At 40.1% G+C, this 27,316-nt stretch overlaps 1 protein-coding gene across 1 annotated transcript; it reads right to left on the bottom strand.

The window, feature by feature from the left end:
• Positions 1-4,496: 4,496 nt before the first annotated feature.
• LOC147444733 (cysteine proteinase inhibitor 3-like) lies at positions 4,497-8,672 on the bottom strand. Its single transcript, XM_086527277.1, has 5 exons — positions 8,533-8,672; positions 6,561-6,760; positions 6,019-6,238; positions 5,434-5,576; positions 4,497-4,986 (listed from the first exon to the last, which is right to left on the bottom strand). Exons 1-5 carry the CDS (start codon positions 8,534-8,536, stop codon positions 4,852-4,854), a joined length of 702 nt encoding a protein of 233 aa, XP_086383403.1. The 5' UTR covers positions 8,537-8,672; the 3' UTR covers positions 4,497-4,851.
• Between the last annotated feature and the right edge of the window lie 18,644 nt (positions 8,673-27,316).

Here is a 27,316-nt window from a genome sequence, read left to right as displayed (position 1 = left end):
ATCTACGAAGGTCATCAAGCGTATCTTCCAGAGAATCATGTGTTACGCGACGGCTTTTTGGAAAGAGAGCCACCAAGGATGTCTGCACAAGCATGGCTAGAGCAGAAGGAGATGTGCGATGACGGATTGCCTCCAGGGATGAAGAGACTATCTCTATGGTACGAGTTACCATACTGGCCCCGACTCATGATCAATCACTTGCTCGATCCAATGCACATATTCAAGAATGTGGGTAATCTACTATGGGACCATCTGATCGGTAAGAAAGATACTTTGGGAGCCAGAGTTTTGACCTTAGAAATGTGGATCGTATGGAGCAATATTGGCCGCAAATAGCGTCTGATGGATCGATAAAACTCCCTAAAGCACCATGGATTTTCACAGGAGCCCAAGAACGCAAAGTAAAAGAGACCATTCGATCTTTGCGGACCCCCACTGGCGTAATGCACTCGCTCCGAACGTATTTTACTAAAGAAGGAAAGCTTACCGGTTTGAAGTCACACGATTGGCATAAAATGTGTCAGGTACGTTCATAGTGGACTTTAATATCATTGCATAAAATGTGGACTTTAATATCATTGCTGCACATACTTTACAGTTTATTTTACCGGTTGCCATTGAGGGATGTTTGTCTCTCGACATCCGTAACACAATCTACAAACTTGCCAAGCTGGTGCAATGGATCTCACAAAAGGAGATCAACGTAGACTCCATACCATTCGCCAAACTAAATGCTGCGGAGCTTGTGTGCATGTTTGAGAAACATTTTCCTACTACCATGCTAACCATTCAGGTGCATCTTCTTGTTCACATAGTTGATGAGGTGGAAATAGCTGACACAGTTCATTCCAGATGGATGTTCTTCTTAGAACGTTTCATGAAAACGCTCAAGGGATATGTGCGTCAAAAGGCACGTCCGGAGGGTAGCATGGCAGAAGGTTGGTTGGTATCAGAGTCCTTAGTGTACATTGGAGAGTGGCTAGACGGATTTGATAAAGCCCGGGACACGCTATGGCGAACCATAGATGATGAGCGCATATCTGGGATTGTCATGTGCAATCTCGGTGTTGAGAAGAAGATGACGGAAGATCTAGAGGCTAAAATCAACCGATTTTGCATGCTTCACAATCCAGTGATGCAAAAGTGGATTTCACAATATGAGGATGCAAAGCAAGAGCGACAAAGGGCACGAATCGAGTGGAGACGGGGAAGACGACCACCGATGGACTATCCGACGGTTCTGGAGAGCTTACCAACCTTCATGAGCTTAAGATGGTTGCACAACCAATTGAAAAGCGCACAACAATGCGGTGAGGAAGTGACTGAGGAAGAGTGGGAGTACTCTCGGGGTTGCGCGACCAAGGTAAGTTTGCAATGTACGACTAGCTAGTGACTTTATTTCTAAACGTTTGAACGGCCACTCATAATCTTTGTTCGTTGTAGTATAAGTCATACACAGCAGCATGGTGTAAAGGTCGACATTTTAGGGTGGAATGAATCGACAAAAAGCGTTTTACTTAAGATTGTGGAATCATGGCAAAATTTGAAGTCTAGTCGACGACGTTCCTCTGATGCAGATCCTGTGGTGGCGGAACTCACTTACTTCGGCACGCTGCAAGAGATTTTGAGGATCGATTACAAAGGATTTTTTGTCGACTTGTTCGACGTGCAATGGTTCAAGATAATCATGGAGGGTCGCAACGCTACTGTGCGTAGAGGAGAGTCTGGTTTTCTTGAGGTGGATTCTACTAAGAAATGGACTGACCTAAGAGACACTTTCGTACTACCCGAGCATTGTGAACAAGTAAGTATGTAAATAGTTAACATCCCCCTTTTACAAGTTATGTGCTTAAAAGCTCTCATGTAAGTTATGTGGCTCTGGCAGGTAATATTTCATCCTACAAAGTCTACATCAAACTGGTGGTACGTCATAGAGGTAGCCCCTCGTAGTGCAAGGACGTATGAAGGCTACCATGTGCCAATCACAACGGCATCAATGGAGGAGATCAGAGAAGATGCTCAATCAGAAGCCGCTGCGGTGGTGCCAGACGAGCATCAAGATGCTACTACTCTATATGGGGTACATGCAGAGGAGCTACAAAATGAAACAGAGGATATGTGTTTAAACGGAGAGCTCTATATAGATATAGGAAGTTATGCTGAGTTATGCGAGGATGAGAGAGAGATCTCTTAAAGCCACAAATATTGTATTTGAACAATTTTGCTCCGTGTTGTAAAAGCTCTGGCTCTCTAAGTACCTTCCATGGTGTATAACGCTCTTTTCTACTCGCGCTCACATCTTTTGATTGAAAATTCTGAGTTTTCGACTTGCCTCTTCTATCACTCAATTCATTGCGTCATTGTATTTATATCCGTCATTACGTCATTGTATTTAATGGTCTTTGCGTCATTGTCTACTCTATTCATTCAATATTAAGTTTAAATATTTGTGTGTTTAATGTAGGTATGGATGATGAGGAGTTTCTTTCTTCTTGGTCACCGCAGCAGAGACAGTGGTACGTGGAGCGTCATCGCTCTGGCGCATCATTGCGCGTTCCTACTCCATCCGCATCTCCCTCTATTTCGGAGCATTCGGCGCGCTCCGAAGCTTCGGCGTCGACGAAACGAGCTTCACACTCGTCTAAACACCGGCGCTCTAGTGGTGGCGGTGGCGGTTGTTGTGGGGATTCCGCCACCGATGCCTCCACACCGCCTCGTGTTCGACGAGGCTCTTTACCCTCCCCTTCTTTGCCCGCCCCCACACCAGCCACAGCATCGCCATCTACGCCAGGTTTTGCACGGCTGACTGTTCCTAGCAGCTACACACCTCTACCTACTCCGCCAGGAGCCACCCCACTCGACACTCCTCGCTTCGGGGCCCAGACGCCGGTGGAGACACCTGACGTCCGTACCCCCATCGACACGCCACTAGAGACCCCTGCCGGGACACCCAGGTTCACGCGTCACCGGCCAGAGGGCTTGCCTTACTCCGTCGACTTCAGCGTCGGCATCATCATGGATGATGACGGCAAGAAGGTGATCTCGCGCATGCGTGGTCTTTGCTCTCAGCTGTTTAGACACTACATACTAAACAAATGGAGTGAAGTACCAAGTGATTTAAAAAACAGAGTCATCAACATACTTCATGATGAGTTTCCCGTTCCAACACGGGATCAGCGTTTCAATGAAGACCTGATGAAGATTCGAATGCGCGAATATTGCAAACACAAGCGTTCCGAAGTGCAAAAAGCAATCAAGCATGGGTGGAACAGGCCAGATTGGCTGGCCAAAGAAGATTGGAAGAATGCGAAGAAAGCAGCGCGCAAAAATCTCGACAAGTGGAAGCAACAAAAGGATGCAGCCAGAGCGCGAGTAGAGGCAGGGAGCTCGCACCACTTGGGGAGTGGTGGATGGGCATCATTTGAGGCTGATTTTATAAGTGTTTTCGCATTGCTCTTTATGTTCGATAATTTAAGGTTTATGAGTTTTTTAATTCTAACATAATGAATTCTTTGTATGTTTTGACAATGGTCGATGACAGGACGTGATCCCACACCGTACAAGCGCGAGTACGCAGGCAAGAAGGGCTTAAACGCCCTGATGGACATTCTCAGTTCTCGCGGCGGCATGGTTAGTATTAGGGTTTACTCTTTTCTATTTTTTGTATTGTTTTATAAATGTCGTTATATGTTTTTACTTACTGAAAGCTGTCTTATTGTCTTTTTTTTGCAGAATCCGACAGATACGCCGCTTGGACGCGATGATACGTCTGACTAGACGACGTCAGTTTAGTCGTAGCTAGATAGCATTAGTTTAGGGTTTCTCATAGCTTATGTATCATGAGACGGATTTTATACGTCTTTTTGAACCATGTATATTATTACATTTGTCACCGCAATTCATTTTGCCAATCAATTCTTTATGCCTATGATGTTGTACAATTGTCATTATTACATTTGCCAATCAATTCATTTTGCCTATGATGTGTACAATTGTCAATTTTACGCTTGTCAATTTTGCAAACAATGCGTCTTGTGGGTGACTATTTTGGGTCTATTATCTACCTTTGCACTTTTTTTAAAAAGTGAATCAAGTACAATATGGTTGACAATATGGTTGATGGATGGATGGCAGGGCATTCAATGCCCTGTCATCAAATTTTTTTTCTCTCGAACATCGCTATAACCGTCGCTATTCACGGCTCTGGAGCGTCGCTATAAGCGTCGCTATAGACTTCTGTGTAAACGTCGCTATGACCGTCGCTATATAACGACGGTTATAACGACGCTAATAGCGACGGTTTTAGTGACGCGGGGGGTTATAAAAACCCAGTGTATTTCCGTCGCTAACAACGTCACAAGAGCACACAACCTCTTGTAGTGATATCTACAAAGCCATTGATTCCCACAATACGGTCTTCATGGAGTTTTTTTAGAGATGGTTGTGGTTAGGTCTCAAACACGGACTAATAGAGTGCAGGAAAGAAAGAAATGATAGACAAAAAGAAACTTTTTCTTATATAAAAATCATAATGCAAACAAAGTATGCATATTGTTTGAGGAAGGAAAGTCTCATTAAAGGAGGTATGAAAACATAAAAATAAATCTGCATCAAATCATCATCCTTGAACTAAATTTGTTAAGGATTGCTCGAGTCCTATCAGTGCTTGACAAAATTATTCTGATGAGTGTTCAACATATTCATGGTACTCAAAAACTTTGATGGATATTGACAACACTTAGGTGCTTAAAGAGCCAATGAGGTAACACAGGCTCCTATCTTTCAAGGGCCACCTGAGGCTTAAAGGCTCTTTTGAAAACATACCAACAGTGACATGACAAAATATTCTTTCTAGCTATGGATGTGCAAGTTGTCGACAGTCCAATGTCCATCATTTGTCCTTGCAACCCTAGCTTCTAATTGCTCCTCTTTTGACCCTCTTTGCACGTTGAGCGTCAAGTTGTAGCAGGTCTGCATTCCGTTCACCTGAATGCATAGTAAATGCAAGGTTGAAGATTTGCGAAAAGCATTTGGCTGAAATTAAAACAGTCCTTACAGAGGACAGTATAAAATGGAATAACAAAATTTGCATAAAAATTTGGGATGTTTACACAAACTAACCATAGTGCATGCATTGCCATTCCCTGTTATGGATGCTCACGTCTAAAACATGGAATGGGAACAGGGAACGGAAGCCTGAAAATGGCCTGGACTCGGAACCATACATACAGCACACAAAAGTGTGCAAACATCCCCCCCGCCCCCCTTGCATACACAATGTGCCTGCCAACTCAGAGCAACTCTCCTTGCAGATAGACTGCATAGACTACCCCCATTTGCTCATATAACCCAAAACTCAAAACAACCGTGACATCATTAAGAATAGAGATAGAATTTGACGAAAGCTAATAAGCTGAATACAAGAGTTCAAACCTGGGCGGAAAAGGATGTAACTTTTTTAAGCTCATAAGGAAACAAAGAGTTTGATCTTTGTTGTAAAGTCTTCAAAGCCTGCTCTGCTGCCTCGTGAACACCTGCGTCGTTTGGACTCAGTTGTTGAGCACTTCCAGCTTCCCCTTCACATTCAAAAAGAAAAAAGCCCATTACTAAGATGCTGGTTTATCCTAGAAAATGTGCACATATTATATTCATCTGGAAAACAGAAATGAGAAACACTTAAGACTGTGCGAGCTTGTAGAAGCATGCATAAGTGCGGATATAAATGAAAACGCTAGCACCTGCATGCGCGCTGCACGTTCGCATGCCCACAAGCACTGATATGAATGCCTCTTATCACGTTCTACTACCCATCCCCTTTGTGCATTCGACTTCCACATTACAGCACCACTAAACACTGGTTCTGCAGCAATGCCTAGCTGCTTTTAAAATCAGATGATGTGTCCACCTTTCTCTTGCCCATATGAGTACTTATATGCATGCTTTCATGGTGTTCAAACAGGGTGATGCTGATGTACAAGCGCATCATGCAAATAAAAGGGAATATTGCACATAACTTGCCTGAGTTAGGTTCCATATGGCTGGGTTGTGTACTGCCCTTCTCTTTAAACTCCTCCAAGGACTTAAAATGTTGCCAAGGTTTAACCCACACCTTTGCCTCATAAAGGTTGGCTGTGCCTCTGCTGCTGTGATTGGTTGCCTCCAGATCTAGATAATACATAGTGCCTGAGACCACTTGTTGTTCTGCTGACACCAGCCGCACGTACTCCAGGCTTGAATTCTGCAACCCATATCATGTCCAAAGAAGGAACGAAAAACAGCATGCGCTCCAAAAGAATGTGTGTGTGTGCATGCAAACAGTACAAACAATACATGCATGTTCCCCCAGGACCCTGGCCCGGTCAAGACGCACGCGCATACGTGTACACACACACACACACACACATATGTTGGGGTTCATGCTTGTGTATGCGTGCACAAGCACATTGCATCATGCTGCGCGCAAATGTAATAGACACATTGCATACAAAGACTCAACACGACATGCATGCAGATTTGGACGCTCGCGCACACACACTCAGAGAGGGTACGTGTAAGCATACCTGTTTGACATTGTGTTGATCAACGGCAAACTTGGCGAGGCTCTCCAGCTGCACGTCATTTTGGACGCCTGTAATCTTTTGGCGACCGCCAGGCTGTCCCATGAGAGGAGAAGAGGAGGTGGGCGCGCCCAACACACAGCTACGCTCTGACACGCTTCCACTCGCGAAGAGGACAATGATGATGATCCTCGGCCACCACACTGCAAAGCTCACACCGCCATTCGGCACATTGGCAAGCTCTCCCAATATGACAACAAGACTTTAGAGAGAGAGAGAGAGAGAGAGAGAGACTAAGGGAGGTTACCCATGCCTTCAAATGGGCGCTTGTCAAAAGCATGGCAATCCATTTTGAAAAATGCCCGGTCTTTGTTACACGTTGCTACTTAAGAAACAATGCAATGGGAAAGGTTATGTCAGATCTATTTGTGGAGGAGAAATGGCTATAAGTGCCCCATCTTCGGGTAGTCCAAACCCCTCATCCGGTATTTGGCAACTACTTCGTTTTTGGCTTGGAAATTACGTGCAACTTTGTTCAGTAGTGTGTATGTATCCATTTTGTAGCCAAAAGGAAACCCTCAATAGCTGTTGCTACAAGAAATAGCAGGCGGAAGCGCACTATGTAAGTAACTACCTATAATTTTCAAGTTTGCCTTTATCATGCGCGCGCGTACGTGCGTGCGTGTGTGTGTGTTGTGTGTGTGTGTGTGTGTCTGTGTGTGTGTGTGTGTGTGTGTGTCTGTGTGTGTGTGAGAGAGAGAGAGGGGGGGGGGGGGGGGGGGGGGGGGGCGCAAAATTATTTGTGGCTTTTAAAAACAAGCCTTAGAAAAGAAGAGAGTCATGTATCACTTGGGACTTAAGACTTGGGGGCACAACCGAAGAACTGGTGCAGAAATGCAATAGAGCTATGGAGGCCTTGGAATGGGGAGAGATAGCAAGGTACATTCACAATTCTATAACTCACTGGTCCCCTTGGATTTCTAGGGCCATAAACATCCTATTATACCCCTTCTGGAGGGAAGTTGCCAGAAAGATAAACAACAAAGGACCACGATAAGTTTCTAATATTTAATGGCCTTACATGAAGTAGTGGAAGCTTCTCTTGTTGTAGAAGGTCCATGCGAGTTTTTTTTGTAGGGAATCACACATGTTCCGTGCGAAGTGATACAAACGTCCGTGAGCGCTACCAAGGTCACTTGGCCGCACTCAAACCCATGACCCGGGCCACGATGGTTGAGTGCTCAACCAACCAATCTAGCTCCGAAGGTCCATGCAAGTTTTCACTTTGTTTTAACCTATGACAAAGAATACAATTATAAATCTTTCAATTTTATAGTTCTAAAAGTGATGGATTTTCTGGGGTTTAAAAGAAAATCTTTAAATTTGGTAACTTTGTTGAAGACAAGACTCATATTGGAGCTTAAGCAATGAAGAGGAAGAGAGAGAGAGAGAGCTAGTCTTATCAAATCTGCCCATGAGTAGGCTAAGAAGAGGGATGCCTTGAATGTAAGTGAGGAACCTTTACCAATCTCATGCATACACCAATTTGTAAACAAACTCTTCTCTCTAGAGTTAGCAATACTTGTTCCCTAACTTCCCAAAATAAAAAGGAGTAAGAGAATCTTGCAAGCAACAGGTCCCTCTTAAAGCAATGTTATAACCCTAATTTCACTTAAGCAAACGCTAAAAATCCTCACATAATAATAATAAAAAAGAAGCTCATTTGAGCTCGAATTAAAAGTCCTCACATTTTTGTATACATCCACACTTAAAATCAACCACCAATTGTTATAGTTACAAATACAACAATGAATTTGAGTATTTTTAAAACTTGTACTTTCAATCAAGTGCATGAAATTTTCAAGAATGTATGCAACATGACAAATAGACATCTAAAGTTATAGAAAGCTACAACTGAAGTTTAGCATGCAAATCAAGCAATTAAGCTCAACATTGGGATGCATTTGTTACTTACTCATGAGCTCCTTGAAAGTAGTTTATCCTCTCTCTCTCTCTCTCTCTCTCTCTCTTGTGTGTGTGTGTGTGTGTTTCAAACAACTCAACTCTCTCTCTCTCTCTCTCTCTCTCTCTCTCTCTCGTGTGTGTGTGTGTGTGTGTTTCAAACAACTCAACTCTCCATGAATGGCTTCCCCCTTGCACATTCTTATATACTACTTATGATATCTTAAAGTGGCCTACATATCTAGGCTAGTTGCCAAAGCATCTCCACTTTCGAGCTTGAACATTGTTATATGCATTTCTTAGTAGCTTGATGTTATAAACAAGCCTAAATCAACTCTCCTTGGAGTGGAAGACATGATTACAATGGGAAACCTTAATAATCTGTGTCTTTGTTTAGAATAATCTTTGTACCATGTAAGGAACTCAATGATAGCGCTCTTAATAAACAAGTGAAGCAATGAGGAGATCCTAATAACAACAACAACAACAACAACTGAGTTGAATGTGTTATGTATAGATGATTATAATAAACACATACAGTGGGCTTCATTTGAAAATCTCTTGCTGTCTACATATTTGACAGTCACATGTGGTTTTCATAGGCTTATCATCACGACCTAGGCAAAACATAAATAAAAGTGAGACATCATTTTATGCGTTGAGAACAACATGAAGTAATATTCGGAAGCTTTTAGAAAACCGGTTAGAAAGGTCGTTAAATGTGCTCTTAAGTGGTTAAAGCACATTAAGCCCTCTTTAAACCAAATAATTTAGCTACAAGATTTTTATTTAGACATGTTATCCCTTTTAGCTACAAGTAAGACATATGTGTGTGTGTGTGTGAGAGAGAGAGAGAGAGAGAGAGCTAGCTTATTGAGTGATTGTTTCAGAATGATGGGGAGCATGACATATCCACTTTCAATTTTCTTTTTATGACATCAGGTTTTGATGGGAGCTATGTCATGAGGCCACATGTGTCAATTAGATTTTGAAAATTTAATTTCGAAATCCATTTCAAACAAAGTGAAAGTTTACCATGGCCTACATAAGCCTATTGAGAGGAATTTAGTAATAAGAGGTTTGTTTATAAGACAAAAAAGAAGAAAGTGACACTTCTATTTTAAAATATTTATTATTTCAATAAAATATTATTTTTTGATTCTAATATATATTCTTAACTCACCATTGGTGAGTATTGAAACAAGTGTAGCAACGAACTATTTAAATTAAAGTATATTTCAAAAGCATAAAATATTATGACTTGAAAACACTTGAAAGCATTGTAACAAATTGAAAGTTCACTATGGCCCACATAAGGCTATGAGAAGAATTTAATAATATAAGGTTTCTTTGTGAGAGAAAACATGAAAGTGACACTAAGTTTTTAAAACATTTGTTATCACATAAAAGTATTATGTTTTTTCAAAAATGTGTAACAATAAACTATTTAAACTACAATACATTCCAAAAACATAAAAAATAGTGTTTGAAAAACCACATGGAAGCATTGTAGCATATTGAGAGAAAAAAAAAGACAAACAAGATTGTGTGTGACCCAATATTCAATGGCTTTCTTTGAAGAGAAGTTACCCAAATATCAACACCTCTCACAAAGACTTAGAAGAAATATTAAAAAAGAATATACTTGTTTCATGTGAAATTAATTTTCAGCTTTATCCAATGGTCCACAATTGCACCAAAAATCCAACGCTTTACTAAGGACTCTTTATGTAGTCCAAAAAGGTTGATGCAAAAAAAAAAGGTGAAAGAGGAATAGTGAATGCCCTTTTTGACCTTCTGAGGGCTTTAGTATCCATATGGGGTGAAGGTCGTTCAATTTTAGTTGTTTGACATATGTCCCTTAGAAATTGAAGACAAAGAAATCATTTCCTTTCAAATGCTATTTCCAAAGAGGTTTTCATTTTTTGGCTTTCTAAAAGAAGTCTTAGAGGAGATTTGAGTTAAGCATACTTTCAATATTTTAGGTGATGTTATTTTGGTTTAAAAAGTTAGAGGAATCCTTTTATTCCACCTTTCATTTGGCATCCTTACATGGCTTGACTTCTCTTGCATTCTATTCTTTTAGTATGTCCCCACGATCTTTTTACCATTTGTTTTAAGAGGAATCACCGAAGATGCTCCTGTAGCTTTGAGGAAAAAGAGAGATGCGCACATGAGAGAGAGAGAGAGAGAGAGAGAGAGAGAGAGAGAGAAAGAGAGACCTTAGACAAAGAAAGGATGATTTTTTCTTCTATCTTAGGCATGTCGATGCTGTGTGTCAGAGCCATGGACAGATAGAGAGTGTTTTTTGCGTGGTGGCACAAAGTCATTGGCAATAGTGCTTGCCGATTAGGAGGATGCGGAGAGCCTTGGCGAGGGTCTAAGGGTGTGCTTGCCCATTAGGAAGATACGGAGAGCCAGGAGGGCCCTGATGAATGGGTTTTTGGGGGTTTTCGCTTGTGCATCTTGTGGCCATTGGAGGAGGACGCGGCTTACATTAGAGCCAAAGAGAGCGAGGTGACATGTATGCAGAGAAGGAGCATTTTTTCCATGACGGGTAGGAAAAATCTCTCCCTTTATCCATGTGTGAGAAATGTGCACTCGCATGATAGCCGTCTGCACCGTATGTGTTTGCAGGGCTGCAAGAGGACGCATGTATTTACAGACGTAGTGAGTGTGTGTGTGTGTATGTGTGTGTGTGTGTGTTAGAGGAAACGCAACTGCGTCGTTGTGGAGAAGTGGAGCAAGAGAGTATGATGCCTCGTTGTGGAGAGCAGGGGAGGGTTGGGAAAGGGGAGTCGAGACAATCAGGAGGAAGGGGATCGACGTGCTCATGCGTTGTGCTCTCTCTTGAGCGCCTGCAGGCAGCCCTTTCTGTGTATGGATGCATGCAATTGTTTGCGCACAGATTGGACCGCGTGCATCGGCTACAACTGCGTGCATTGTCTTAGCATTAAAACCTAAGATGTCGAAAGAATCTTGCTGGTAATTGTGCATGCGCGCGTGTGTGTGCGCGCGCACACACACACACACACTCAAATTGTCAAAGACTTGTAAAATAGATTCTAAGACCTCGTGCTATTGTTCCTTGTTCTCTTTTTCAATCCCCCACCTCTCTCTCTCTCTCTCTCTCTCTCACACACACACACACACACACACACACACTCATTAGAATGAAGAGATAGAGGCTTCTCTCCTCCAATCTTCTTCTATACATATTGGTTGGCAGTCGTACAATCTTGTGCACAAGTATGGACTTTCTCTCTCTTATACACACGTAATCAAGTAGGGAGTCTCTCTCTCTCTCTCTCTCTCTCTCTCTCTCTCTCTCTCCCCAATAAATTTTAAATTGTAACAGCATGAAGCGAATAGGCCCCCCCCCTATAGGCCCTCTAAAAGCACCATTGTTGGGTCCTTTACTTGCCTGACATGGGGTCCATAAGCTTTTGACTTTCTTGATGTGCAACAAACATTTATAATGACCCCAAGTCTAGTGACTCCTTCTATTTTCTTAAAGGGTGCTCCAACCACCCTCTACATTCTTGATACTCCTTCTAAACTGGCTACTTCAAGTAAGATGCCCGATTGGCATGCACTTCTCTGTATGCGCCAAAGCAACCTGCTATGACTCCAGCTTGTGGGAAATTGTGTCAAGCGATAAGGACCCATTTAATTAAATTCCCTTTAGGGTCTATGGAGAGTCCTCACTAAGCAGTTTCATAAGGGAGAGTTCTTCTTCTTCTTCTTCTCTCTCTCTCCCTCTCTGCAATGAGGTGCTACAAAAGTTGATGTAGTTAGTCAAAGCATGCCAAAATACATTTTTACTAGCCAAAGAAAGTTAGGGCACACTGAAAATTCTTCAAGTTTTTAGGTCATAATTTGAAGTATGTTAGTATTTTACTCTAAATCTTGTAAACTTTTGTCGGTTTTCTTCAACGTAGACTTGGAATCTAGCCAAGATTTTTCACACAATGGCCACAACTCTCTCTATCTCTGTCTCTCTATCCAATAAGAGCCATAAAACTTGATGTCTGCAACTCTCTCTCTCTCTCTCTCTCTCTCTCTCTCTCTCTCTCTCAACAAAGAAATTGGGCTACATGGAAAGTTGGCATGGAATATGACAGGCAGGGGTGCATTGTGCTAGGATGCAGGTCATGTTAATAGCTGAACGTCGAGCAAATGCACCAAATTTTCCTCAATTAGGCTACGTGATCACAGGCAGCATAAACCATTTTTTGCAGCCTCCGCTAATAAACGATGCATAGAGGGATCTATTGACATTGAATTTCTCTCTCTCTCTCTCTCTCTCTCTCTCTCTCTCTCTCTCTCTAGGCTACATGGAAAGTTGGTGCGTGGAATACGAGGGGGGGGGGGGGGGGATATTGTGCTTGGATGCATGTCGTGTTAAAAGTTGAACACCGAGCAAATGCAACAAATTCTCCTCAGGTAGGCTACGTGCTCATGAACAACATCCTTTTTTTGTAGCCTCCTCTAATGAACGATGCATGGAGGGATCTATTGGTCTTGAAATTTTTTGTCTCTTTAATAAACTTACCTTCGTACTATCGAGTTTTTGAGTGCTCGAGAGCCTCTCTCTCTCTCTCTCTCTCTCTCTCTCTCACACACACACACACACACACACACACACACACACACACACACACACACACACACACACACACACACACACACGCACTTGGTCACAGCTTCTCACGTGGATAACATCTATGGGGCTCGGTTAATGTTCCAAATCACTATTTCTGGCTCCAATATATGACCTCCAGCCTTTTGCACTCAAACTATTTTTTGAGTTGTGGTTTTAGGGGATTTTACCTTATGCTTTACATATTAAATTACTGCCTTAGGCCTCATCTGGAGGGAGTTGTTGACTATACTCAGAATCACTGTATCATCCAATTTTTTGAGCTCGAGGGGTTAAATTGAGTTGCTGCCTTATAAGAGATTACCTTGTCACAGCTGCTGACCATAGTATACCTATTCATAGCCTAAAGGTTTTTTTAAAAAATCGGAATTGGTACTGCTAACCGACTTTTTGCATGGTTGAGTAAAATACTACCTTATGGGTATCACCTCTTACCTTGGCTCCTACCAATTTCACTTAAAACCCTCTTAATGCCCTTACTTGGGCGTGTGTGGTGTTTTTATTCGATGCATTGCTGTATCATTGTGTCGCGGCGCGCATAACATCTACTCTGCTAACCGAGCTGGAATTTGGGGTTACCTGGCTCGAGGTCTCTACCTACCTCACCTGGAGATATGTGTAGCTGTTATGGATGAGTGATTCTCGACTGATCCAACACCCCTGCATATGAGTACCTTTTTGGCAAACCTCCTTGCCTCCTCTACCATATAAGGTGAGGGGATCTTCCCCTCACTTTGACGAGGTCTTGGTATTTACTTTCTTGGTGTGGAGGATAGTCTGCAAGACTAGTTGATGATTGGCTCTGTAGTAACTACCCCTTTTTTCGCTGCTATTGTGCTGACTGTTGCAGGGCTTCTACTTCAAGGTTTTCTATTCACTATCTGTAGGGCTTACTTTGCAAATTTTCCACACACACACAAATAACACGAGTCCTTTCCCATGCTTCACTACATAAATTGGACAGAAAAAGCCTGGCTTGTTTTTTTAAAAAAAACCCCCCCTTTTCTTCTTCACCTTTACATCAGTATTAAACCATCCATTACATGATCACACAAGCAGCTGTCATAGTAATAACATGTGTTTGGACGCTCGGCCAAAGGTAAGATACGGTTAGCCAAAATTACACCATACTCCTTGGTGCGTGGGTGGTGCTGTTAAAGTATCCTCTGAGGAGCTATCCATAACTCTCATACAAAAAAATCTTATGGTGTGGAAGAAACTGCGCTAGCAAGTATAACCGCTCTGAAAACCCTTGCTTCATTGAATGTTCCACATAATAATATTGTGGCCCTAAGCCCATGGCTTCAGTTACCATCGCCAGACGGATATGTTTCCTGAAGCACTCTCGACCCCAAAGGGTCACCCACGTCACTATGTCCTAATATGTCCACCACTTCTTCTGCGTAACCGATGTTCCTAATTCGGGGAAATAAAAGACGTTCATAACGGAGTAGTGTGGGTCTCCTAGTAGACTCACTCGACTGCTGAAGATGAGCAATGGTTATGGCTAAAACCTGATCTTGATTATAAGTCATAGCGTATAATGTGTATGACACACCTTAAGACAAAGTAATCAGTTGGCTGTAAACTCATTGAAAGTTACTCAAGTTTGATACCGTGCACTCTGAATTTATAAAAAAAAACGCCCATCTTTTATAGACCTACAATGATACCTGAACCAAATGGATATCTGTATGAATTGCCCAAACTACTCGCCATCTCGTAATGGGTCCAATATTACATTAACTCACCTCTTTGTGATTGGCATATGTTTCTTCTAGTAACTTGCCCGATTAGCTAGCTTACCGATAATAGTCTCGTTTGATATGTCAAATTTATGAGTAACTGTTCGTTTGTGTCCTTCCAGAGTTAGGGTCTATACCTCTTAAGGAATTGTAAGTGCCGCGTATTGACCTAGCGAAAGCATTCGGGAAATGCCATACTATTTATTGCCACAATAATAGTGATGCTCATAAAGGATTTTTTTGGTATCCTCTTTTTACATTGGTCAAAAGCTTGTCTTTATCTTTTAATTACCCTAAAAAAGCCTTACACCTATATTGCGTGTTGTCTGAGTAATCCTCTGCAATACTTCTCTTGTACTTGCTTGGTCGCACGCTACCTTCTGCAGACAGATAGTGGGTTCGCAGGCGTGTGGCTGTAGCAATTGTGACTCGACACTGGCTTTTCTCATCCGGATTGTGTGCTGAGAGATATCCCTGGAAATAGAGTATTTAATGGCGACCTTGATGACGGGAATACCTGGCCTAATCCGGGTCCCTTATGCTACGATGAGACATCATCATATATAAAACCCTCAATGAGGTGAGTACTTTACTCACTTAGCATCGTGGTTCTGTGACTACAGCTTGTACGTCCAAATCGTGTATGTTGTTGTGACTTCAACATGCCTAAAAGTATGGAGAAAATTCTGGTGGAGTCGTCATCCTCTCCAAGTCTACAGGTTATCTATCTGTTCGGCTCTCTTGTATCTTTTTAAAATATTGAGCTGGACTGGTTTGGCTAAAATGAAGGTGCTTAAATGGAATAAATCGTAATCTTTGTTTGTTTAATCTCTGGCTAATTGGACAGATTTTTTTAATGATGATGCTATGGTTTTGGGAAGTTTGTTTTTGGCTGGTATATTTGAAGAAATTGAGAAAAGTTTCTATTGCTCTGGTCAATGAGGTGCTGCCAGGTCTTGAAAGTATTAAAGAGGTTTCATTGTTTGGTTAGTGTGGTACAACCAGACATTGGAAAAAATTGTTGAGGTTTTTGAGCATCTCATATCCAAATAATGTAGTATTTTTTAGGTTGTTTAAAGCTTGAATACTTTTTGCCTTCATACATCACTTTCCCGATTGATCACCACTTGTAGTTTGTAGATATTGCTGACTTATGGATACTGGATACATCTTGCCTTGAATGGTTTGGGTCACCGGCTTTATAATATCCTAAGCATGGCTCTGTCTAAACTTACCCTTATTTGCTCTCATTATATCAGTGAATAGGAGAATGATTGCATCCATGCATGATGCTGTGTAGAATAATATAAAAATGTTACCTCCAGCTAAGTGTGTAGATATCTATAAAGCGTGATGGTATATTTGGTACTCTCTAGTATGTGAGATGGCCTTTTTACTAAGACTGTGATGGTTTCTGGCCTTTTTTTTTTCCGATTTTGTTGATTGCCTACTCCTGGAATTAGACCTTTCCGGCTGGTCTTGATGCGATTTTATCAGAACATATTTGACACTTAAACATGGGGTAATGGTATTATTGCTACTCTCTGGAAAATGTGTGGTTGACTTTGGAAAAAAGCGTCGGTTGATCTCTGTTTTTTTTTAATTTCTCTGGCTTGTACTGGTTGGGCTATTGTTAGCATGATGCTATGACCTGCCCTACTGTGCATGTTATTTTTCTGAGAATGGCACCTTGGCCTGCACTATAAAAACAATTGCTTGTTTGTCCGCTTTCTGTTTTTCATAATAAAAAGAACAAATCTGCAGTGTGTAGTTAATTTTTGGGTAAATGGCTCATGGGAGTGATTTTTCGATTAGCGAGTTTAAAAACAAGTATTTGGTACTAGCTATATGGAAGATTATGTCGTCTATGACATAGGAAGAGAATCAGCTGTTAATAATGATGGTATTTGAAAGGATTTAATTGGTTCTTAATTCTGGTACTATTATAGTTTGAAAAAATCCAAACATTTGTTTCAGACTCCTCTGGTTGGTCTATTGGTCATGTTGCTTACTGTGCCGCTCTGATGTATGTTGGTTTGGTTTTCGCTAATATACTATAGAGTCATTTTTAGGCTTTGTAAATGAAATAAAATTCAAGCTCAAACTTTGTTCAAACATAAATCGGGTGGGACTTTATCTCTTCAAGAGGTGTTTTAGCCTCTTGGACTTGCTCCTATGGGGTTAAAATCTCCCCAACCTGGTTAAAGAACGTGTTTTGGGTCTTTTCTATAAAAACCTATTTTTTTAATAATCTCTTTAAAGCTCTTAAAACTACGGTTAGGCATCGAATAAATTTGGAACTAACTTGATATATAGTAGCTTTGGGGGATTCTCACTCTCTGGGTTAGATTGGCTAAAAACCAAGGTCTTTTATTATATTTAAAAAAAAACAAAATACTTGTAGAAAATTGTTTGTTTTTTCATTGCAACATGGATAACAACTGGGATGCCCAGCATCACCTGCGTACAGTCACATGCTAACGAATTGTTTTCTTGTGGCTATGGGTGCACGTGAGGGCTACCTTCTTTGATAAAAACATTATGTTCTATGTGGTTGATGACTTGTGGCAAATCTCTTACCTTGAAGCAGCATCATCCCAGACTTTGGGATTACTGTTTCCCATGTTATACTTTGTTATCTTCATTACCTTGTACAAAATTTATTTTCAAATGCAAATAAATTATTGTATAAATCCATTGTATTTGCCTATAATTGTTGGTCTGGGAACAAGTAGTGTTCGTTTGCGTATATGTATCTATTTATAACTGCTACACACACAATAAACGCAAAAGAGAGATTGACTTGTCTTTCTCCCAGACCTTAGTTCTAGTTCTAAACACCTATTACATTATAATTTATTATATTCTAATAGGCAGGGGTGCTATCACACAGTCTCAATGGTCCCCTTTGACCTGACTGGTGAAAGGTTGCTAGCACGACCATTCCATTCTATACTAAAGATTCTTGTTCTCACTTTCTAAAAGTCCTTTTTCCCTTTTCATTTTACTAGTTTATTACTTCTGTCTACTGTGGTTACTGGAAAACTCACTAACAAGAATAAAGGTCTGCTCTGACCCAGAAAAAAGAGCTCTGATTTCGGAGAAATTACAACTTGCTAGAGAAATAGAAAGCGTCTTTCCTAATATCTCTCTTAGGATTAGGCCCTATTTTCATAGGGATGTAAAATTCAAAAAGAAGTTACACTCTGTATAAGATCTTCGGATCTACTAAGCTCTTCCAAGATGCGGTAATATAACTACTTTTATTGAAATCTTTGCAGATTGTTTCCCTTTCCCAAGGGCTCACTCTTCCTATGGAACCCCTTTACTTTGCTTCTCTTCTTGTGCTGAAATGTATACAAGATAGCGATGCTTCAGCTCTAATTTTTGATGCCTCAAAGGATTCTAGTCTGTCACTTGTCCAGCTTATTTCTTTTGACCAATGGGTGAAAGTTCTCGCTCTCCTCGTTAAGAATAAAACCGATGGTATCATCCTACTGCTGGAATTTACTTCTAATTTGGTTGGTCTTTCCAAAGCCCATATTCAGGACTTAGCTTTACTTCTCTTCTAAAGGCTCTGAACTATCCAATCTTCTCAAAAAATTTTGCGGGCTTAGTCCCATCTTTGTTACTGCTCCCTCTACTCCAATAGTCCCTCCACCTTAACAGCCTCTTTTGTAGAGATGCTACTGCATTGGAAGTTGTAAAATAATTTCAAAAGGACCCTTGTTTGCTGAGTGAAGCTTCCCTTTTGGATATGGTGCCAAAAGTCTCTAGGGCCTTTCCTTTTTCACCATCACGACAGATTGAAGTAGAGTCCTTGGGTGTAGAGCACAGACTTTGGTTGTTCCCAAATAAAGGGTTTCTTGCACCCATTTCTATGGAAACTTGGGTCTTCCTTGCCAACCTGGCACCTACCACAATTGAAGAATGCAAACTTAAAGTTCTTAAAGGGATTCAGCTCTTGGATAAAGTAAATCTGATTAAAGCTCCGTTCAATATCAATTTCCTTGACAATAAAAAATGCGGATCTAGTACAGGTTTATATGCAAGAACCAAAGGTGTGATGACCTTTAGTAAAAATAATGCTGATTACTACATTGAAATGGTATGGAATGTGTTTAGACCTTACCTTAAGTGTGCATGCAGATTTTTAGATCCTAAAGCTGCTTGTGAGTCGAGCATCATTTGGTTTGACCATGCTATTTGGTACGCCCTCAACAATCTGCCAAATATCTTTTCTGACAAAGCAGAAGAGTTTCATCTTTCCCTCTTCTGTTCGTGGCTTGGTGGACAAGCTAAGGATCTGGTCTTAGCTCAAATCACCTTTATTCATTAGAGATCGATTATGTGTGACACCCTCCAAGAGCTTGGTTCTGATGGTTGTGGCACACTGTTAACCACTTATGGAGGTTATAAAGGAATCAAAAGTATGGTTGGGCAAATCAAGAGTAATATTGATGATGATGAAACTCAAGTTTCCAAACGCCCCAACACTCTTGTCTCTCTGTCGGCTTCTCACACCTCTTTCTTGACTCCCTCCTTGAGTGATTCTGTTGTTGGGAGAGGGAGAGCTAGAAATTATATTATAGGCCGAGGAAGAAACCTACCAATCCAAAATCTTTTGGATATGTAATGTGCAGGTACGAAGGAATGCCTGTGGCAGACTTTACCTACCTCCGAAGGAAGAAGCATGTAATAGAATATTTTCACACTGCTTGTTTATTAGAAATATTTTGGATTTCTTTATTCCCCAATCTATTTTACAGAATGCTTTAGACATGTTTTTGATCAAATCTGTTGCTAAAAGATGTGATGTTTGGATGGAAATACTTGCCGCCTATAAAAAATCTTTTTTATTCGAACAATTTCCTCCACAATGAAGAGGTTCCTGTCTTCTCTTGTCACCTATTTCCGAAGTTTTGTAAGACTTTTACTAACTTTGGCTTACATGTTTGTACTTCTAACTTAGAAATCATATCTGATTCTCCTGTGAGGAGCCTCTTGAGTAAAGGCTTGAATCGTATTCCTCCTTTTCCACTAAATCCTCAGCTTGCCTTATTGGCTCTCCTTGAATGCCTCGCCGACTTGGCCTTAAAATTCCAACTGGAGGTGGATGATCACATTCTACTTACCTCAACACTCAAAGAATTTTTTTGGGAAAAGATCAGTCTTATGCCGCAGGTATGCTAAGTACTGATACTACCGGGCTTACTCCTAAAATTAAGACTTCCATCTCTGACATTAAGGAGAGATGGTTCATTATTGGCCTTGATAAAGGCTCGAATACTGCTTCCTTTATATGTAAAAAACTAGCTTTTGATTCTACCTATTCCAGACTCAATGGTATGGATTTTTTAAACTTGATACCTCTCCGCTTAGTACGGCTACACTTCTAAATAATATCAGGACTTGGTTATTGTCCTAACTCTCTGAAAATTCCTGTACTCTTCCCAACTTATAAAAATCATAAGCATAAATTTAGATGGATTTCTGACGCATCTAATAGCCTATTTTCCTGTATTACGAATGACATCACCTATTGCTTACATTTTATTCTACTAGAAATTGAAGCAATTTGCACCTTCAAGCGTAATGATCTCAAACGATTTGGAAATTTAGACCGTTGCCCAGTTTGGATCATAAAAAATACGGTAGAGGTTTCTATTAACCACCCAGAAAACATTTTCTCTATCTTTACGGCAGACATAACACAATGTTATGAGAATATTCCTCTAAAAGGATCTTATGGTCTCTTAAATACATTATCTATTCTTATAAAGTTAGCTTTTTCTCACAGAGCGAAACTGGGATATACATGTATCTCAACAAAAAAGAATAAAGGTTGGGTTAAAAAATTAAATAAGTCTACATCTTTCATCTTTACAGAAGATGATTTATATAGATATATCTTTTGGCTCCTTAATAATTGCTGTCTCCAAATAGGGGCTACTTGCTACAAACAAATTTTAGGGATCCCAATGGGATTTTCTTGCTCTCCGGTTGTGTGTAATCTCTCTCTTTGTCACTTCGAATACCAATGGCTCTTAAAAATGTTAAGTAACTAGGGCTTTGTTACTCACACACTTTGTTTATTCGTTTAGGTTTATGGATGACCTATGTAGCCTTAACAATCCCATGTTCGAGGATACACTTAAAGATATATATTCACCTTGTCTTAATATTGAACCTACGTTCTCTGATAGAGTAATGTGGCTTGATAAATGGGTCATTTCTAGGACTCACTTCCTGAATATTGAGATTACTCTGACTCCCCCATTCTTGGGTAATTTTTATACTCGCTTCTTCTGGAAAAGTGATAATCTCAAACTCGTATCCTCTAAATTCAAAAAGGAAAAGCAATAGACCCTTTAAAAATTCATTACACACCTGTCTAGGAATGATTTTTCTTATAATGTATGCCTCGTCAGACAGTTTTTTAGCATATGAAGAAATCAATACTCTTATTACCAAGTTTATTAATAATGGGTTTTCTAGAAAAGACCTTGTTGCTTGTATCTGCGATTCCTTAAAAAAGCACAACTGGTCCGGCCTTAAGTTTGAGCTACAGAATTTGATTAGTCTCTTTAAACCAGAATAAGATACACTAGAGTATTGGATTTCTCACTTTCTAAAGGAAACCTCCTGATTTCCTTTCGAATTATTTGGATTTTTTTTTTGAGGTAGTAGGCCCATATTCTATGGTCTAGCCTCTTAGAATATGGTGCCTGGGAATGGGTGGGCACACACACACACACACACACACACACACACACACACACACACACACACACACACACACACACAAAATTACATGAGTCCTTTCTCATGCTTCACTACATAAATTGGACAAACAAAGCCTGGCTTGTTTTTTTTTTTTTAAAACCCCCCTTTTCTTCTTCACCTTTACATCTCTATTAAACCATCCATTGCATGATCACACAAGCAGCTGTCACAGTAATGACATGTGTTTGAACGCTCGCACAAAGGTATGATACGGTTAGCCAAAATTACACCATACTCCATGGTGCGTGGTGTGCTGTTAAAGTATCCTCTGAAGGGCTGTCCATAACTGCGATACAAAAAAATATTATGGTGTGGACGAAGCTGCACTAGCAAGTATAACCACTCTGAAAACCCTCGCTTCATTGAATGTTCACATAATAATATTGTGGCCCTAAGCCCATGGGTTCAGTTACCATCGCCAGACGAATATTGTTCCTGAAGTGCTCTCGACCCCAAAGGGTCACCCGCGTCACTCTGTCCTGATGTGTCCACCACTTCGTTTGCGTAACCGATGTTCCTAATTGGGGGAATAAAAGACGATCATAACGGAGTAGTGTGGTTCTCCTAGTAGACTTTGACTGCTGAAGATTAGCAATGGTTATGGCTAAAACCTGATCTTGATTATAAGTCATAGCGTATAATGAGTATGACACACCTTAAAACAAAGTAATCAGTTGGCTGTTAACTCTTTGAAAGTTACTCAAGACTGATACTGTGCACTCTGAATTTATAAAAAAAACGCCCGTCTTTTATAGACCTACAATGATACCTGAACCAAATGGATATCTTTACGAATTGCCCAAACTACTTGCCATCTTGTAATGGGTCCAATATTACATTAACTCACCTCTTTGTGATTGGCATATGTTTCTTCTAGTAACTTGCCCAATTAGCTAGCTTACCGATAATAGTCTCGTTTGATATGTCAGTTTTATGTGAGTAACTGTTCGTTTGTGTCCATCCAGAGTTAGGGGCTATACCTCTTAAGGAATTGTAAGTGCCGTGTATATGAACTAGCGAAAGCTTTCGGGAAATGCCATACTATCTACTGCCACAATAATAGTGATGCTCATAAAGGATTTTTTTGGTATCCTCTTTTTACATTGGTCAAAAGCTTGTCTTTATCTGTTAATTACCCTAAAAAAGCCTTACACCTGTATTGCGTGTCGTATGAGTAATCCTTTGCAATACTTCTCTTGTATTTTCTTGGTCGCACGCTACCTTCTGCATACAGATAGTGGATTTGCACGCGTGTGGCTGTAGCGATTGTGACTCGACACTGGCTTTTCTCATCTGGCTGAGAGAAATCCGTGGAAATAGGGTCTTTAATGGTGACCTCGATGACGGGAATACCTGACCTAATCCGGGTCCCTTCTGCTACGACGAGGCATCATCATCTATAAAACCCTCAATGAGGTGAGTACTTTACTCACTTAGCATCGTGTTTCTGTGACTACAGCTTGTGCGTTCAAACCTTGTATGTTGTTGTGACTTCAACATGCCTAAAAGTATGGATAAATTTTTGGTGGAGTTGTCATCCTCTCCAAGTCTACAGGTTATCTATCTGTTTGGCTCTCTTGTAGCCTTTAAAAACTGGTTTGACTAAAATGAAGGTGCTCAAATTGAATAAATCGTAATCTTTGTTTGTTTAATCTCTGGCTAATTGGGCAAATTTTTTTTAATGATGATGCTATGGTTCTAGGAAGTTTGTTTTTGGCTGGTATATTTGAAAAAAATTGAGAAAATTTTCTATTGCTCTGGTCAATGAGGTGCTGCCAAGTCTCTAAAGTATTAAAGAGGTTTCACTGTTTGGTTACTGTGGTACAACCAAATATTGGAAAAATTTGTTGAGGTTTTTGAGCATCTCATATATGAATAATGTAGTGTTTTTTAGGTTGTTTAAAGCTTGAACACTTATTGCCTTCATACATCACTTGCCCGATTGATCATCACTTGCGGTTTGTAGATATTAGTGACTTATGGATACTGGATACATCTTGCCTTTAATGGTTTGGGTCACCGGCTTTATAATATCCTAAGCATGGCTCTGTTTAAACTTACCCTTATTTGCTCTCATTATATCAATGCATAGGAGAATGATTGCTTCCATGCATGATGCTGTGTAGAAGAATATAAAAATGTTATCTCCAGCTAAGTGTGTAGATATCTATAAAGGGCTGATGGTATATTTGGTCCTCGCTAGTATGTGAGATGGCCTTTTTACTAAGACTGTCATGATTTTCTAGCCTTTTTTATTCCGGTTTTGGTTGATTGCCTACTCCTGGGAATTAGACCTTTCCGGCTGGTCTTCCTGTGATTTTATCAGAACATATTTAACACTTAAACATGGGGTAATGGTATTATTGCTACTCTCTGGAGAATGTGTGGTTGACTTTGGGAAAAAGCATCGGCTGATCTCTAGTTTTTTTTTAAATTTCTCTGGCTTGTACTGGTTGGGCTATTGTTAGCTTGATGCTATAACCTGCCCTGCTGTGCAGGTTATTTTTCTGAGAAGGGCACTTTGGCCTGCACTATAAAAACAATTGCTTACTTGTCCGATTTCAATTTTTCATAATAAAAAGAACAAATCTGCAGTTTCTGGTTAATTTTTGGGTAAATGGATGATGGGAGTGATTTTTCAATAAGCGAGTTTAAAAATAGGTATTTGGTACTGGCTATATGGAAGATTATGTCGGCTATGACATAGGAAGAGAATCAACTGTTAATAATGATGGTATTTGAAAGGATTTAATTGGTTCTTAATTCTGGTATTAGTATAGTTTGAAAAAAATCCAAACATTTGTTTCAGACTCCTCTGGTTGGTCTATTGGTCATGTTCCTTACTGTGCCGCTCTGATATATGTTGTTTTGGTTTTCGATAATATACTATAGAGGCATTTTTAGGCTTTGTAAATGAAATAAAATTCAAGCTCAAACTTTGTTCAAACATAAATCGGGTGGGACTTTATCTCTTCAAGAGGTGTTTTAGCCATTTAAGATCTAATATCTAGTGTAGGATTATATGTCTCGAGCTAACTTGGACTTGCTCCTATGGGGTTAAAATCTCCCCAACCTGGTTACAGAATGTGCTTTGGGTCTTTTCTATAAAAACCAATTTTTTTAATAATCTCTTTAAAGCTCTTAAAACTACGGCTAGTCATCGAATAAATCTGGAACTAACTTGATATATAGTAGCTTTGGGGGATTCTCGCTCTCTGGGTTAGATTGGCTAAAAACCAAGGACTCTTATTATGGTTTTAAAAAAAACAAAATACTTGTAGAAAACTGTTTGTTTTTTCATTGCGACATGGATAACAACTGGGATGCCCAGCATCACCTACGTACAATCACGTGCTAATGAATTGTTTTCTTGTGGCTATGGGTGCCGGTGAGGGCCACCTTCTTTGATAAAAACATTTTGTTCTATGTGGTTGATGACTTGTGGCAAATCTCTTACCTTGAAGCAGCATCACCCCAGACTTTGGGATTACTGTCTCCCATGTTATACTTTGTTATCTTCATTACCTTGTACAAAATTTATTTTCAAATGCAAATAAATTATTGTAGAAATCCATTGTATTTGCCTAGAATTGTTGGTCTGTGAACAAGTAGTGTTCGTTTGCGTATGTATCTATTTAGAACTACTACACACACAATAAACGCAAAAGAGAGATTGACTTGTCTTTCTCTCTCAGACCTTAGTTCTAGTTCTAAACGCCTATTACAGTATAATTTATTATACTCTAATAGGCAGGGGTGCTATCACACAGTCTCAATGGTCCCCTTTGAACTGACTGATGAAAGGTTGCTAGCACGACCATTCCATTCTATACTAAAGATTCTTGTTCTCACTTTCTAAAAGTCTTTTTTCCCTTTTCATTTCACTAGTTTATTACTTCTGTCTACCAGGTTACTGGAAATGTCACTACAAGAATAAAGGTATGCTCTGACCCAGAAAAAAGAGCTCTAATTTCGGAGAAATTACAACTTGCTAGAGAAATAGAAAGCGTCTTTCCTAATATCTCTCTTAGGATTAGGCCCTATCTTCATAGGGATGTAAAATTCAAAAAGAAGTTACAATTAGTATAAGATCTTCGGATCTACTAAGCTATTCCAAGATGCGGTAATCTAGCTGCTGTTATTGAAATCTTTGCAGATTGTTTCCCTTTCCCAAGGGCTCACTCTTCCTATGAAACCCCTTTACTTTGCTTCTCTTCTTGTGCTGAAATGTATACAAGATAGCGATGCTTCAGCTCTAATTTTTGATGCCTTAAAGGATTCTAGTCTGTCACTTGTCCAGCTTATTTCTTTTGACCAATGGGTAAAAGTTCTCGCTCTCCTCGTTAAGAATAAAACCGATGGTATCATCCTACTGCTGGAATTTACTTCTAATTTGGCTGGTCTTTCCAAAGCCCATATTCAGGACTTAGCTTTACTTCTCTTCTAAAGGCTCTGAACTATCCAATCTTCTCAAAAAATTTTACGGGCTTAGTCCCATCTTTGTTACTGCTCCCTCTACTCCAATAGTCCCTCCACCTTAACAGCCTCTTTTGTAGAGATGCTACTGCATTGGAACCTGTAAAAGAATTTCAAAAGGACCTTTGTTTGCTGAGTGAAGCTTCCCTTTTGGATATGGTGCCAAAAGTCTCTAGGGCCTTTCCTTTTTTACCATCACGACAGATTGAAGTAGAATCCTTGGGTGTAGAGCACAGACTTTGGTTGTTCCCAAATAAAGGTTTTCTTGCACCCATTTCTATAAAAACTTGGGTCTTCCTTGCCAACCTGGCACTTGCCACAATTGAAGAATGCAAACTTAAAGTTCTTAAAACCCTCAATGAGGTGAGTACTTTACTCACTTACCATTGTGGTTCTGTGACTATAGCTTGTGCGTTTAAATCTTGTATGTTGTTGTGATTTCAACATGCCTAAAAGTATGGAGAAAATTTTGGTGGAGTAGTCATCCTCTCGAAGTCTACAGGTTATCTATTTGTTCGGCTCTCTTGTATCCTTTTAAAATATTGAGCTGGACTAGTTCGGCTAAAATGAAGGTGCTTAAATTGAATAAATTGTAATCTTTGTTTGTTTAATCTCTGGCTAATTGGACATATTTTTTTTAATGATGATGCTATGGTTTTGGGAAGTTTGTTTTTGGCTGGTATATTTGAAGAAATTGAGAAAATTTTCTATTGCTCTGGTCAATGAGGTGCTGCCAGGTCTCGAAAGTATTAAAGAGGTTTCACTGTTTGGTTAGTGTGGTACAGCCTCACATTGGAAAAAATTGTTGAGGTTTTTGAGCATCTCATATCGAAATAATGTAGTGTTTTTTAGGTTGTTTAAAGCTTGAATACTTTTTGCCTTCATATATCACTTGCCCGATTGATCACCACTTGCAGTTTGTAGATATTGCTGACTTATGCATACTGCATACATTTTGCCTTTAATGGTTTGGGTCACCGGCTTTCTAATATCCTAAGCATGGCTTTGTCTAAACTTACCCTTATTTGCTCTTATTATATCAGTGCATAGGAGAATGATTGCATACCTGCATGATGCTGTGTAGAAGAATTATAATGTTATCTCTAGCTAAGTGTGGAGATATCTAT

Source organism: Adiantum capillus-veneris, chromosome 13 (genome assembly GCF_014529385.1).
Source record: "Adiantum capillus-veneris isolate H3 chromosome 13, ASM1452938v2, whole genome shotgun sequence".
Lineage (NCBI taxonomy): Eukaryota > Viridiplantae > Streptophyta > Polypodiopsida > Polypodiales > Pteridaceae > Adiantum > Adiantum capillus-veneris.
This window is presented reverse-complemented; position numbering and strand designations above follow the sequence as displayed.